The sequence below is a fragment of the Alosa alosa genome, chromosome 3 (genome assembly GCF_017589495.1).
Source record: "Alosa alosa isolate M-15738 ecotype Scorff River chromosome 3, AALO_Geno_1.1, whole genome shotgun sequence".
NCBI lineage: Eukaryota > Metazoa > Chordata > Actinopteri > Clupeiformes > Clupeidae > Alosa > Alosa alosa.
The window spans coordinates 30,961,378-30,978,196 of NC_063191.1; the positions used below are offsets into that span (position 1 = coordinate 30,961,378).

Below are 16,819 nucleotides of genomic sequence, written 5' to 3' on the forward strand. Positions count from 1 at the left end.
TTTACAGGCAACACTTGATTTTTCATGAAAGACGTTATATCTCCATTTCTAGAAAAAAAAAACAGCGATTTTGATGAAAACTAGCCTCTGTTTAGCTTGGGATTTCTCAGGAACAGAGGCATGTAGAAATACACGGTTTGCACCCACTGAGAGCTTAACGTCTCACCTTTCAAACGAGCCATTGTATGTGTTCATAGCTATAACACAGAATATGCTGTGGCTGTACAAAAATAATCAACAATGGTCTAGATCATGGGTTCCCAAAGTGGGCGTCGGGACCCCCCGGGGGTCGCGGGACGCCGAGAGGTGGGTCGCGAAATGATTTCCATAAATCAAATAAATTTGGGGGAAATAAAAGAGCCATCACTTGACCACACTTTAAAGACAGATTTTAATTCCAAGACGCTTGCGGAGTTCTGGATTTCAGTCGAGAGGGAATATCCACAGCTATTCAAGGCTGGACGTACTGACGCCGTTTGGCTCCACATACCTGTGCGAAAAGACTTTCTCTGCACTGACATACAGTATATTAAAAACATAGGGAATAGGGGTTCAGATAGGTATTCAGATGTGTCAATCAGAAATTACTAATCATTCCAAGATGTATCTAGTTGATTATTGATTACTGGGTGGTCATCATTGCAATATATAGCATACTGTAGCCTATATGTTTTTATTTCGGCCTACGTTGAGTGTTTGTCTAGTTTTTTCCGATAATTTGATAATGGATAATTGCTGTTACATTTTACACCCATGCAGTCAAGTGTGTTGCAAGTTCTGAAGTTAATAAACATTGCCCTGGTGTACACACTGCATTGTTTAGTTTTTTTAGTCAGAGCTATGTAGGCTACGCAGGTTTTTTTGTTGTTGGTCCGTAACCTCAAATCCCCGTTTTGAGTCGCCGGATCCATCCCGCCTTTGCGCTCCGGCACCTCCCACTTTACAAATTAAGCACTGGATCTGCTGCACAGTCTCTCCTGGCCTCTTTCTACCATCCATCCTTCCTGACGCTTGTGTCTACTGTAGGGCCGGCTCGGCTATCCGTATCTGAGAAAACTTTTTGGAAAAGACCCAACCAACTCTTTTTGGGAGGGGAGAACTCCCTCACGTAGGCTACAACCCATGCAGAGGCATTGCATTGGTGTCATGCACAGAATGCGGAGCGTGTCCTACTGAAAAGATAGACTAACGTGACAAATGTCAATATTTTTTCCTCGACTGGCCCAAAAGTGAAGCGGCCACCGGGAATTCTCCCGATTACCCACCCTGGGCCTGATTCAGTCTTACTCTTCTTGGACTGAAGACAAGTCCTGCGATGCTAAATAGCCTTTCACAGGCCGCTGAGGCAGGTAGCGGAGTGTTCAGCTTCACAGAAAGCTGCTAATGTACAGACATTTCTTGCAAATACGGCCACAGGTGTATGACGTTATCTTCACCACTACCCTGTTCACCGAGTTCACCACTATCGTCGGGGTGGTCGTCTATGATAACGGGAGGTCCTCCAGCTCGTGCTTCCATGGCGGTTTCAGTTGTGCGTCTTCCTTTAGCAACAAACAAGCGCTGAAATAGAGCGTGCAGCGTGCGTAATGCAATCTAGGAGCAGTGATTCGCCAAACCTCCCTTATTGCATTCGCACACATTTCTTCTTTTATGTTTTAGTAACGAGTAACGAAGATGCTTAGTGGAAATTATAACGGAGTAAAAGTATGCATTTTATCTAGGAAATGTAGTGGAGTAAAAGTGAAAGTTGACATAAATTTAAATAGCGAAGTAAAGTACAGATACGTGAAATTTGTACCTAAGTACAGTAACGAAGTATTTGTACTCCGTTACATTACAACACTGGTGAGTGGTGAGTGATCTGAGTAGTGAAGGGGTATGGCGGACAATGGTGAGGCAGGTTTTCTTAGGTTGATAAGTGATTGGTAAATGAAATCGCGAACACTGAGTCTCAGGCAGAGGGGGCCAGCAGGGCTATGATTTTAGGAATTTGGAGAGTGATGGCCAAATGGAGAGGGAGTCTTTTGAGTTATTACCAGAAGGGCTATTTGATATTTCTAGTGAGATGTGATCCAAAAATAGTTTTTTCCAGATAGAATTATGGATTTTGTTTTTTGTTTTCCAGTTCATGAGTATGGTTTTCTTGGCGACAGCTAGCGCGACCAGCAGAGTTTTACTAGTGGTTTAGGTTGATTGTGTTGGTGTCTCCAAGCAGACAGAGAGATGAGGACATTGGGATGCAGCAGCCAAAGAAGGTGGAGAGGATCTCTGTAACCTTTTCCCAGAATTGTTTTATAGGGGTACAGTGCCAAAGTGCATAAATGTATGTGTCCGGGCAGTTCTGAGTGCAGTGGGGACAGATGTCTGAAGTGAAACCCATATGAAATAATTTCCGACCAGTAAGGTGAGTCCTGTGGATAATCTTGTATTGTATTAGCTGCAGGTTAGTGTTTTGGGTCATGAGAAAGGTATTTTTACAGACTTGGTTCCAGAAATTGACATTGGTGGGAATAGATAGATCCGATTCCCATTTGGCAGTGGAAAGACTTATGGTGATGTCTGTTTGAGTCACTATTCTGTAGATTTTGGATAGTAGTTTTTTTGAGGATGGTATTAACGTTTTTCATGTGACGTATTCTAGGTTCTTTAGCTTTGTTTACATCCACCTGGTAGCCAAGGGACAAGTTGAACCCATTGAACATCGTTGTCTGCAGCTGCCTCTCAGTAGGCTACATCTCTGTATTTCAGCAATGTCAACATTTCAGGCATCAATAAAGGTGATGATGAAACGTTATCCCATTGTTCAATATTTGATAGCCTGTCACAGGAACGTTATTTCGCTAAAATTGCCCTGATTTGGTGCATTGATCTGTATCGATAACGTTATGGGAGAACCTGCATGTAGTAGCCTAACTTTTTTTCTCTGTTCAAAACTCTGTTTACACGAAGACGATAGACTTTCTTAGAAGCTGTGAAATTTGGCCAGAAAGGAACGTCTTCCCTCTGAAAGTTGACACAAAATCAAACAATATTTGATCATTCAACTTCAACTGAACAGCGACAGGTTTTGGTAGGCTTGTAGACTCAGCAGACGTTGAACGGTAGCCTACAGTTATAGCCAGCGTCATTCAGCATCATGTAACATTAATGGTGTTAAAATCATGAATCCTGTAACATATTATAACATAACAACAGCGATGGCTTATTCGAAGACGATCTGCATGGATATATAACCACCCAGAAAAACTCAGAATGTGAGTGATAAAGTTAATTAATTGTATGAGACTTTTTATTAGTTATCCATTGCTATATTAGGCTGTTATGCTAGCTCAGCCTTTAAATATGCTGTTATTTTGGTCATGTGGACTTGATTAAACGGGTAAAGATAATTCATAAACTGCTATTCTTACATGACTGAAGCAGTAGCCTAGGTTCAACAGTGGTGTTTAAAGGGACACCAGGCAAGCCTGATGCTTTTTATCTATGAAACTCCCCCTCGCTCGGTCTGAAGCTCTTTTCCTTTTCTTTGCGTCTTCCGTCAAGGGTTTTCGCTGCTTCTTCGCCGGCTCTGCCATTATACACACGTTTGCAACAATCTCTAGCGTTTCGTTAGCCTGCCTCTGTGCTGTAAACTGATCCTGCTTCGGTCGGCGGGTAGGATACACCAAACTTGCAAGTGGGATATTCTTCCTACAGGCAGTAGGGGCGGGCGAGAGAGCCTTCACTCGCCCCGTAATGAGTCATTTAACCATATACCGACTTACGAAGATGATTAATTAACACGAAAACGTTGCCTGGTGTCCCTTTAAGGTTGCTGTGTTAAGTTGTTGTGTGCGATCACAACAACTTACATACGGGAGTTAGCCTAACCTGTAGGCTATAGCACATAAGCCTATTCTGTTTTCATTTATTAGCATTTGTTGTGATTATATAATCATATTACACTCATGATCACTTGAAATAGAAGGACAGGAGATAGATTGATGTCCACAAGCACGAATTTCACGAGACAAAACTGTTCCGGTAAAAATATTGTTTAAAATGCTGCACTTTTTCCCTTCATAGCTTATCTCTTGCAATTCATTTTTGGATGACTGTAGATAGTTGTATTTTAGCCTAAGTCTTCGTAGACAGTAGCCTAGGCTACACCATTAGGCCATCTTGAGAATAAAAGACTTCACAGCTGCTAACTATCATCCTCCACAACCATGAGTATAGGTAGGCTAAACGATTCGCTCGTAAGCCTTTTTGCTTCTTATTGTAAAACAACTGTTAGGGGCCTACACAAGTGGTCGGCATCCCGGTCAATATTTGATATTAAAATTTCAATTTTGAAGATATTTGTAACTGTGTAGCCTATGCAACCCGACTGTTGTAGGCTTGCCTACCACTCTGCAGTGCCTTGCCTACCATTCTTGCCTACCACTCTAGTTGTAAACAAACGGTGACGTAACATTAGAACGGAGGTGCAAAACCTTAATATTGATTAGCTGTGAGATAGGTGTGGTGAGTTCTAAGTCATTGGAGTGTTCGTGGTTGATTTAATTGCTGATTTAATCTGTAGGTATTGTTTGTCGGTGATGCCAAATTTCTGGACCAAGTCCGCAAATGTGGAGCCTCTTTTGAGCCTGCAATCGCTGATACAACCTTTAAGCTACACAAATAATGATCCCTTACTAAATGTAAGCTACACTCTCCATCACCTGTTCACTGTCCCAAAATGGGAGGGGTGGGGCCTGACAAGAGCTATTACTGGATCAGTCTAGTGTCAGTATGGAAAATGAACCAATGGGTCGCTGACTGTTCTTGCTTTGGGCCGACCGTTGGCCAAACGAAACATATAATAGCCTACTCTATCGGCCCAAAAGGTGCGTAGGCCCACCGGGAAAATGCCCGGTATGCCAGATGACCAGTCCGTCCCCGAATATTTGGCTTCCCTTTACTTAATCAATCTGCTTGGTATGCCGATTTATCGGTCAGGTCGAGTTTCCATTAAATCAATATCGGCAAATCACTTTTAGTCTTAAAATGTGGGCACAAGTATGAGATACATGCTACTCACAGCAGCCATGTCTTTGACCAGCTTAATGATAATCTCAGCAATCTGTGGAGGTGTGGATCCCTTCATCCACCAGTGACTCTCTCCTTTCCGATATGTATAGCTGAGAGAGTAAAAGAATAGAGATATACAATATCATCAAAGTTAAATGTTAAATGGCAGTCATTTGAAGTAAATAATACAAAATAAGTAATATAATGTATATAAATCATTAATGATAATTAATAATAATAAATGCAGTATATATCATTTCAATTAAACATGGTTTTTACATGTCTGAGGCAAATACAGAATATTTAATTGAATAAAATCTAACCAAGTGTTATTACTCTTATATTAAGATCAAAACATGTAGTCAATATTGTTTTCAGTATAGAGACTTATCTAACTCTCTCGTAAAATCATTTGATTTAATTTAAGAAGAGTTGGACGCCTTTTAAGACGTCTAATCCTGAAAACAAGTAAATTTGTTTGCCAGTGCGTTAAGCAAATTTGTACTAAAAACAAGCAAATTTGCCAGTGTGTGAAGTAAATTTGTCAAAGTCAAAGTCTTCCTAAATTAAGTCAAAATTATCTTTAGAGAGAGTGCTAGGTAATTCTCCTCATACTAAAAACAATCCCAAATAGATTGTTTGATCTTAGTACCATTGATATACTTATTAATACTAACCATCATGACTTATGACTATAGTAATACTAACCGACTCTATATATCTCTCTCTTCCCCCTTAGCTCACTTGTGAGGTAAACCATTACCAGTTATCAGCCATCCTTGTGATTGGCCCTCATCTCACCTGAAGTCCCATCCCTATGACTGCCTGTTGCTGTCCCCTTTCCCGGATTCCTGGCCCACGCAGCCTAGCGACCCACTACTTGCCCTCTGACAACTCCTAATGTAATTGTAACATATACCTCATGTGGCTTTAAACACCATGTTCTATTCTCTACACCTAACTAACCTATTAATTTATCATGTATACAAACCTTACACTGCAAAAAATGAATTCTAACCAAGTGTTATTGATCTTATATTAAGATTAAAAAATCTATTTGGTATTGTTTTTAGTATGAAAAGACTTACCTAACGCCCTCTCAAAAGATCATTTTGACTTAATTTAAGAAGACTTTAAGGAGTCTTATCAAGACAAATTTGCTCAACGCACTGGCAGACAAGTTTGCTTGTTTTTAGAACAAATTTGCTTAATGCACTGGCAGACAAATTTGCTTGTTTTCAAGATGAGATGTCTTAAAATAAGTCAAATTGTTTTTAAATTAAGTCAAATGATTTCATAAGAAAGCACTAGGTAAGTCTCTTTATACTGAAAACAATACCAACTAGTTTTTTTTTATCTTGATATAAGATTAATAACACTTGGTTAGATTTTGTTAGATAAGCAGTTTTTGCAGTGTACTGCTCTGTAACTGACCCTAGGCAGATGGGTCAGGACCTTGACTCCCTTCTAGGGAGTTTGTCCTCGCCCCTGTTATTCATGGGCCCTCTCTGAATGTTTAACACTCTGTAAAGCACCATGACTGGACTGTTCTATTAGTGAAATTAAATTGAAATGGAAATCTTATTAATAACACTTGGTTAGATTTTATTATTTGCAGTGTATGGTGCATTTCAGTATTCATTAATCAATCAGACACATAGTATAACCATGCATTGGCAGTGCTGAATGCAGAAACCTTGAGTTGAAGACCATGGGTAGGGTGACAGTAGTGATGCCTTTTCCTGCAGTCGTCCCAGCTGTACCCACAACAGTGCTACCCTTGGCTTTGAGCTGTACAGTCAGTGCTTTGGCAATGCAGCCAAGAAACATGTCGAGAATTCCAAACTTGTTCCAGTCACCCTTCTCTGTTGAGTGAATGATATCACTAATGTCGGCTGGTGGCAGGGCCTTCACACCAATGATGCTAGCCAGACGAACAGGGGTTACTTCTGGAAGAACACGCCTCAGTAGGGAGGTCACCTTGAAAGACAAAGGAAACTCATTGTGGAAAATCATTCAAGTACATGGCAAAAACTGCTTATCTAATAAAATCTAATCAAGTGTCATCAATCTTATATCAAGATCAAAACATCTAATTGGTATTGTTTTTCTCGTAAAATTATTTGACTTAAAATAAGTCAAACTCTTCTTAAATTAAGACATCTCATCCTGAAAACAAGCAGATTTGTCTGCCAGTGCATTAAGTAAATTTGTCTTGATAAGACTCCTTAAAATAAGTCAAAGTCATCTTAAATTAAGCCAAAATTATCTTGTTGCAGTGTAGGCAGGCAACAGTAAAACAACTAGAGAATAATCAAAGTTACGCTTGACTTGATGTGAGGTGGGGAGGTACAAACCTAGATTAAGGCAAGGGTTAGGCATTGTGAAGTTTTGATCTACAAAAACATGCAAAAAATGTACAAGGTTGCTTAGGTCTGCTTTAAATTAAGTCAAACACTTACACTGCAAAAAATAAAATCTAACCAAGTGTTGTTAATCTTATATTATGGTCAACTAGAGAATGTAATTCCAGGGAATTACGAGTGCATGAAAATGCAAAAATGGCTGCTGAATAAAATATAGTTGAATATTGTTTAAAATATAATCCAAGTAAAAAAATGGAGGTCAGATAGAGAAAAAAGTTTGGTGGGGAGTCATAGTTGATGACAACTGACAGTTGGAATAGCTGAACAGTTAAATAGTCAGGTTAGGTTGTTTAATAGGGAATTATTATAGTGAGGACTTTTATTTTGAAACAGTTGAGGACAGAGGAAACAGTTGGCAGGAGTCATAGTTGATGACAACTGACAGTTTGAAAGGCTGAACAGTTAAATAGTTGGATAGTTAAAATGCTTAAATTATTTAAAATAGAATTATTGTAGTGAGGAGTTTTATTTTGAAACAGTTGTGGGCAGAGGAAACAGTTGATGGGAGTCAAAGTTGATGACAACTGACTGTTGCTAGAGTAGATATGGTGGTTGCTATGCTGGTTGCTAGGTTAATGATGTTGGTTGCTAGGTATTAACTGTGAATGTGGTTGCTAGGCTGTTGCTAGGGTACTTGAAGTCGTTGCTAGGTTGTTGCTAGGGTGTCAATGGTGGTTACTATCAGAAATAAAGGAGTTACTACAGTACAGACTAGACTTTTAACTAAGACTAAGAAGAGAGAACACATCACCCCTGTGTTGGCTGAACTGCACTGGCTCCCTATTTCCTATAGAATTGATTTTAAGGTTATGTTAATTACTTACAAAGCTCTGAATGGCATAGCACCTTCATATATCTCTGAGCTTTTAATATCTTATCAACCACAAAGGAAACTTAGATCATCCAATTCTAATCTTTTAATCGTACCCAAAGTGCTCCACAAGCAAAGTGGAGAAGCTGCGTTTATCCATTATGCCCCCAAACTATGGAACACCCTGCCTCTGTACATCAAGCATGAAGTTCAGTAAATATTTTAAAAAAAGATCTGAAAACATACCTGTACAGGAAAGCTTTTAGTTAACTCATCTTATCCTGTAGACTACATTTTCAGATTATTCTACATCTGCTACTATTGAGGGCTTGTAGCCAGCCAGAAGCAGATGGGCTCCCCTATTAAGTCAGGTTCTGCTCAAGGTTTCTTCTTGGAATATGGGAGTTTTTCCTTGCCACAGTTGCCATATATGCGGCTTGTGGGGGTAAGAGGGTTAAGGCTGCCAGTCTTATGGCGCCATTTTCTATATTTTTGATATGTTGCTGAGTATATCATAAACAGCAAAGAAAAGTGATTGATAATGACTGACTGACTATTATTGTGTTACATGCTTCAAATGTAAAGCACTTTGAGCTGCATTCTGTGTATGAAAGGTGCTATACAAATAAAGCTTTATTATTATTATTATTATTATTATTACAGTGGTTTGCTAGTATAATCATCTTGGTTGCTATGGAAACTGGATGCTTAATTTCAATGGTTGCTAAATTGGTTGCTAGGTAGGTGGTGGTTTAATATAGTAGGCTAGAGGCATAGTTGATGATAACTGACAGTTGGAATAGTTGAAAAGTTAAATAGTTGGATAGTTTAAATGGTCAAATTATTTAATAGGGAATTATTGTAGTGGAGACTTTTATTTTGAAACAGTTGTGGGCAGAGGAAGCAGTTAAACAGGATCTGTAGTCTTAATAGAGCCAGATTGTATGCTTAAAGCCTGAGACAGACAGTTGCTGGAGGTGGCCGGGACACTTGGCATAGGATTCTAAGTGCCCTACTGTGATGTCATAATCGCCAATGTTAAGTCTATGGGGAATTTTTTAGTAGATTTTAATTAATAGTTCAAAAAGTATAAATGTTACAAAGTTGAAAAATACATAGCTGAAGTCACCTAAGTAAGACCTACACAACACAGTTTGAACAAAGTTTCTACGTTAAACAGTTGAAGCTGTATTAAAACGCACAAAAAGCGTTAGAAGAAGAATAATAACGCAATTCCAGGGAATTACCAGTGCATGAAAATTCAAAACATATGGTGTAAAATATATTGTTAAAACAGATGATGTGCTAATTGGCAACCAACATGATGAGGTTTTATATAGTTGAAATGACTGAACTAGGTAGATGAGGTTTAATATAGTTGGAATGACTGAACAGTTAAATAGGTGGATAGTTTAAATGGTTAAATTATTTGCTAGGTAGATGAGGTTTAATATAGTTGGAATGACTGAACTGGGTAGATGAGGTTTAATATAGCCTGGCCACCTGGCCTAGGATTCTAATTGCTTAACGGCAGTCTTAATAGAGCCATATTGTATGCTTTAAGCCTGAGACAGAGTATATAGTTTAAAAGTTGATAGACAGAAAGTTGAATGGGTGTTGATAGGCAGATTGTTTAATGGATGTTGATGGATAGTTTAATGGGTGGATGAGTGAATGGTTTGAAGAGGATGAATGGATAGAAAGTTGGATGAAATGTGCCTTATATCCTTGTAGAATGGAGAGACAACAGAAAGCAGTTGATACAGGTGCAATCAGTTGAACTGATTCTTTGATGGGGCCTAGATGAGCAGCTGGAAGTTGATACAGGTGCAAATCAAGTTAATTAGTCCATTGTGATGTCATCAGCCTAATGTTAAGTCTATGGGGATTTTTTAAAAGTTAATAATTAATAGTTTAAAAAGTATAAAAGTTACAAAGATGAAAAATACAAAGCCTACATGTCCTAAATAAGACCTACGTAACATAGTTTGACTGAAGTTACGTTAAATGGCTGAAGCTGCATTAGCTGCGTTAGAAGAAGAATAATAAGAATAAGAAGACTTGGAAGAACAGTATAGTGCATTTTCATGCACTATAATAAATCGGATAACAATAGAGTGCATTTTCATGCACTCTAATAAAAAGCCTAGGAAGAACAGTACAGTGCATTTTCATGCACTGTAATAAGAAAAAATCAGATAACAATAGAGTGCATTTTCATGCACTCTAATAAAAAGCCTAGGAAGAACAGTACAGTGCATTTTCATGCACTGTAATAAGAAAAAAATCAGATAACAATAGAGTGCATTTTCATGCACTCTAACTAGAAATGCAATTCCAAGGAATTACCAGTGCATGAAAATGCTAAAGTTGTGATGTAAAATATCATGTATATTTAAAACAGATAATACAGAGATGGTTACTACGGTGATGCTAGGATAGACATGGTGGTTGCATAGCTTAATAAAAGTTCATAGTTTAAAAGTAGACTGTTTAAAAGCTGAATGTAGATAGTTTAAAAGTTGTTGATAGACAGTAGATAGTTTAAAAATTGTTAAGCCTGAGACTGGCAGACAGCTAGTTTAATAGATAGTTTAATGATAGTTTAAAAGTAGACCGTTTAAAAGTTGAAGGTAAATAGTTTAAAAGTTGTTGACAGACTGGAAGTTTAATGAATGTTGATATTCAGATAGTTTAATGGCTGTGTATAGGTAGATATTTGACGATAACCGAAAGTTGGAATGGCTCTAATGTTTGCTAGCAGTTATGCTAAGATTTTTAACTATGCTAACCATGCTACTTAGCTAATGTTTTATAGCAGTGCTAACAATGCTAACATTCTAACCATGCTACTTAGCTAACTTAACTAACATTTTCTAGCAGTTTTGCTAAAAATGCTAACTATGTTAGAAATGCTAACCATGTTAGAAATGTTAACCATGTGACTTATCTAACCTAGCTAATCATTTTTAGTTGTTATGCTAACTATGCTAACTAGTATGATAACAATGCTAACCATGTGACTTGGCTAACATAGCTAATAATTTTTAGTTGCTATGCTAACTAACATGCTAACATGCTAACCATGTGACTTAGCTAACCTAACTAATCATTTTTAGCAGTTTAGTTAAAAATGCTAACCATGCTAACTAGCTACAGTGGGTAGGAGTCATAGTTGATGACAAGTGTTGACATAGTTGATGACAAGTTAAAAGTTGTTGATAGACAGCTAGTCTAATAGATAGTTTAATAATAGTTTAAAAGTAGACTGTTTAAAAGTTGAATCTATATAGTTTAAAAGTTGAATGTAGAGAGTTTAAAAGTTGTTGATAGACAGCTAGTTTAATAGATAGATAGTTTAAAAGTAGACAGTTTAAAAGTTGAATGTAAAAAGTTCAGTAGCATACTAACTATGCTAACCATTTGACTTAGCTAACTTAGCTAATAATTTTTAGTAGTTATGCTAACTAGCATGCTAACATGCTAACTATGTTAACCATGTGACTTAGCTAACCTAACTAATCATTTTTAGCAGTTATGCTAACTAAAATGCTAACTATTCTAACATGCTAACCATGTTACTTAGCTAACTTAGCTAATCATTTTTAGCAGTTTTGTTAAAAATGCTAACAATGTTAACAATGCTAACTATGCTAACCATGCTAACTAGCTACAGTGGGTAGGAGTCGTAGTTGATTACAAGTAACAGTTACAATGGCTGAACAGTTAAAAAGTTCAGTAGTTTAAAGGGTTAAATTGTTTAACAGTGAAATATTGTAGTGAGGACTTTTATTTTGAATCAGTTTTTGGCAGAGGAAGCAGTTGAACAGGATGTATAGTCTTAATAGGGCCAGTTTGTATGCTTTAAGCCTGAGACTGGCAGATGATTATTTTCATGCACTGTAATAAGAAGAAGCAGCCTAGGAAGAACAGTACAGTGCATTTTCATGCACTGTAATAAATCGGATAACAGTAAAATGCACTCTAATAAGAAGAAAACGGATAACAGTAGAGTGCATTTTCATGCACTCTAAAAATCTAGTTGGTATTGTTTTTACTATGAAGATTACTTACCTAGCACTCTTGTAAGATCATTTTGACATATTTTAAGGAGTCTTATCAAGACAAATTTGCACTGGCAGCCAAATTTGCTTGTTTTCATGATGAGCCATCTTAAAATAAGTCAAACACATCTTAAATCAGTGGTCTCAAACTCCCTGCCCGTGGGCCAATTCCGGCCCAGGCCCGGCCCAATTCCGGCCTACGACCTAATGTCAAAATAATAATGTAATTCGGCCCTTGAGGGTATTTTTAATTGCGACAAACAACAACAGTGGTTAAAATAGACAATAGATCCAAGTACGGCATACTTTTGTTTATACTCAAATATTTTTATATTTACAGTAGGACTTTATCTCTGACCACTTTCAAACATTTTGAAATTTTGATGTCAAAATCCAATGGTGTTGTTTTCTTAACCCTGGCCCTTAAAGTTTGCCATGCAGGTTTATGAGATGAAAATTTTTTATTTGGTGTGAAACACACACATACCTCTTTTTGTTTGTTTTTATAATTTGTATTAATATTGATTTTATCATTATTTTATTTATAAGCTAAGGTTGCTAGCACAGGTGTCTAAAAAGAGATAAAAGACTTGCACTTTCTGTTTGCAGTTTTGTGTAGTATTTGAAAAAATCAAATCTGATCTGATTTGATCCAATCAGATCAGATGACGTTGGCAGAAGTGGCCCCCAGCTCATTTGAGTTTGAGACCCCTGTCTTGAATAAAGTCAAATGATTTTACAAGTGCTACTTAAGTCTCTTAATACTAAAAACAATACCAAATATATGTTTTGATCTTAAAGGCACCCTTAAGAGTTTTTTTTTACATTTCCAAAATAATTTTAATGGCACATAACCTCATAACATGACGAATGACACTTCTGCCATTGTCTGAGCGGCCCTCTATAGGCCACTAACGACCTAGCAACCTTCTGTGTTCGGGAAGGGTAATTTGACTTATTTTAAGACGTCTCATCATGAAAACAAGCAAAAACAATGCTGCCAAGGCGAGACACTACAGGTGAATAGGGTAAACATTTTAACTTAGCATATATCACTATAAAACTTCCCCAGTTGATTACTTACATTAATATGAGAAAAAAAATGTATTACAAGTTTTCTGTCATTTAACCCGTTTACTGCCAACGGTGCATATATGCGCCCACAATGAGTGTGTTCTAGAATGCCAAGGGTGCATATGTGCGCCCAAGGAGCATCATCATTGCCGAGCTAACATGTAGCCAATTAAAACATCGTTACTGTGCTGTTGCTATGTTGATATGATAGTAAACATGTTCTAGACAGATCACGATTGGTTAATATTTCACAAATATGCTAATTACGTCATTCACAAACTTCAAAAAACAAATTAGCATCAGCTAAATATCAAGCTATCTAGCTAGCACACAGAGAGAGTTTGCGATTGCGGTACCGTGAATTTACGACCATGGAGGAGAGTTTTAATTTCAACTGGGACAGTGACAGCGATGAGGAGTTTTTCGGATTTGGAGAGGAGGACTTGGAGGGGGCCCTGTGTGGTCCAGGGGAGGACGAGGAGGGAGTCGAAGAAGGAGGAGCGGCCGGCAACTTCACCGAGGCCGGCGACTTCACTGGCTGTGGTGAGGGAGACGCCCCGCGGGAGTGGCTAGATGTGACAGGCAAGACGGTGGCCACTGAGGGGGAGAGGAAGCGATCTGATGGGAGGATCCCTTTATTACACACCAACCCACGACCTGGTCCGCAGAGAGTTTGGGATTGTAGTGATCCATACCTTTTTTTTAAAGCCTTTTTTAGCGATTGTGTCATTGATCTCATGGTGGCTGAGACAAACCGCTATGCTGAGGCGTTAGCTTCCACCGAGCTAGCGAGTCACTTTCGTTTATGTGACTATAAACCCACTGATAAGCTCTTGAGATGGAGGCGTTTTTGGCCATTCAGATCAGCATGGGTCTGACTAGAAAGCCTCAAATCGCTGATTACTGGAGCACCCAAAGTTCACTGGGCTTGACACCAAATTTCAGCCCGTGTAATGACACGCAACCTTTCAGCTCTTGTCCTCCTGCATCCACTTCAATGACAACTCTCTGAGGTTGGAGAGAGGTCAGCCGGGTTATGATCCACTTTTTAAAATCCGCCCACTTATGGATCTAGTCCTGAAGAGTTTTCAGAGCGAAAAGTACTACCCCCACCTAACACCTCTCCATTGATGAATCCATGGTTTCATTTCGTGGAAGGGTGTTTTTCGTCAGTACGTGCCAAATAAAAGACACCGGTTTGGTCTGAAGAATGTTGTCCTATCAGACGCGACAAGTAATTACACGCACCTGTGGCACGATATACACTGGAGGGGCCTTCAACCACGATCGCTGTCTGGGTATTGGCCATAGTTCAGTTGTTGGCTTGCTAAGGGAAGCCAAGCTTTTGGGAAGGGACACAGTCTCTATACTAACAGCTACTACACCTCACCCGCTCTTTTTCCAAGAGCTCCACCGCAAAACACCGGCGCGTGTGGAACTGTTCGTGTGAACAGGAAAGGCATGCCCCCTCAACTCCATGGTCTGAAACTGCGGCCTTCAGATCCCCCTGTGTTTTTTGAAAAACGTCCACTTTTAACTGCGTCTTTTTCGCGGATGCTGGCACAGTCACCGCCCTCTCCACAGTGCGACAATCTCGTTATCACCAAACGAGTGCGTAGCAAGGGGCCTGATGGCTACAGAACTTTGCGCAAGCCAAAGAGCGTGGAGGACTACAACCGCTTCATGGGAGGGGTAGATCGCGGAGACCAGCTATGCTCCTATTACAGCTACCAACACCGTGCAATGAAGTGGTACCATCGGTTGTTCCATCATATCCGAGAGGTCGCACTTGTGAATGCCTACATCTTGCACAAAGAAAGTGGCAATACAATGCAGTCGGCTGGATTCCGTGAGCTTGTGGTGAAGGGGCTACTGAGACGGAGGCAAATTGAGCTCACTCCTCCTCCCAGGCCAATCAGCACACCGTTAGTGCCCGTGCGTCTCACTGGTCGACACTTTCTCGGACAACACGAGAAATCGCGTCCGGACTGCAAAGTCTGTTCCACGCGGAAGCGCAGTCCAGATGACGCACATAGAGGGAGGAAGCAGACACCTTTCTTCTGCAAGACCTGTCCAGACCACCCTGCACTGTGCCCCACTGACTGCTTTGAGATGTACCATACAAAGCTTGTGTACAAACACTGGTGAGATGTTGTTTGCTTATTATAGTAGGCTATCTAGTATGCGTATCTGCTAGTATCTGGTAAATTACATTAATTTTAATATGCACATGTTGATATGCATTTTCCTTGTTTCATACAATGTAATAATTACTACTATTGATTATATAAAAGTTATTTATGCACGTTAAATTACACTGCTAATAACTATAAATGTAGACATTTGCCAAAATGTTCCATTTTGTTTGAATTTTCTTCTCTAAATATATTTTTTTTTTTTTTTTTTTTTCAGAATCTTCCATCTCAGGCATCCACCACTACCAGCCTAGGTTGTCTAGGAGCACTTTCAATCAGTTAAATCAGCCTTCTTTCAATCAGTTCAAAGGATCAGTTCTTTCAATCAGTTCAAATTATCAGTTCTTTCAATCAGTTCAAATGATCAGTTCTTTCAATCAGTTCAAATGATTAGTTCTTCCAATCAGTTACTGTTCATTTTTAGAAATCTATACAAAACTTGAACTGATATTTACTGTTAGTTTGTTCAAATCTCTACCAGTGTGGAGGTTTTACTGTTCATTTTTAGAAATCTATACAAAACTTGAACTGATATTTACTGTTTGTTTGTTCAAATCTCTACCAGTGTGGAGGTTGTACTGTTCATTTTTAGAAATCTATACAAAACTTGAACTGATATTTACTGTTTGTTTGTTCAAATCTCTACCAGTGTGGAGGTTTTACTGTTCATTTTTAGAAATCTATACAAAACTTGAACTGATATTTATTGTTTGTTTGTTCAAATCTCTACCAGTGTAGAGGTCTTGCTGTTCGTTTTTAGAAATCTATACAAAACTTGAACTGATATTGTTTGTTCAAATCTCTACCAGTGCAGAGGTTTTACTGTTCATTTTTAGAAATCTATACAAAACTTGAACTGATATTGTTTATTTGTTCAAATCTCTACCAGTGTAGAGGTTTTACTGTTCATTTTCAGAAATTCATACAAAACTTGAACTGATATTTATTGTTTGTTCAAATCTCTACCAGTGTAGAGGTTTTACTGTTCATTTTTAGAAATCTATACAAAACTTGAACTGGCTATAGTAGCTGGCTAGCAAGTAGCTGGCTAGTAGTACACTAGTTTCCAAAAGATGTTCAGAGTTCTTTTTTGTTCACTTCAACAGTTATTACATGTAGCTGTATACTCAAATGAAACATGGATCTAATCCAATGTGTTTTCAAAGGCAAAATAGGAAATGAATCACAGAGAACATG

At 38.5% G+C, this 16,819-nt stretch overlaps 1 protein-coding gene across 16 annotated transcripts in view; it reads right to left on the minus strand.

Moving 5' to 3' along the window:
• The window catches only part of mycbp2 (MYC binding protein 2), a 283,844-nt gene that overhangs the window by 52,465 nt on the left and 214,560 nt on the right, over positions 1-16,819 (minus strand). For all 16 annotated transcript variants that reach the window (XM_048239181.1, XM_048239179.1, XM_048239178.1 and 13 more), the window contains 2 exons: positions 6,749-7,032; positions 5,063-5,162 (listed from right to left, as the gene is read on the minus strand). In XM_048239181.1, coding sequence (XP_048095138.1) covers positions 5,063-5,162; positions 6,749-7,032 — 384 coding nt within the window. The remainder of the gene's footprint in view (positions 1-5,062; positions 5,163-6,748; positions 7,033-16,819) is intronic.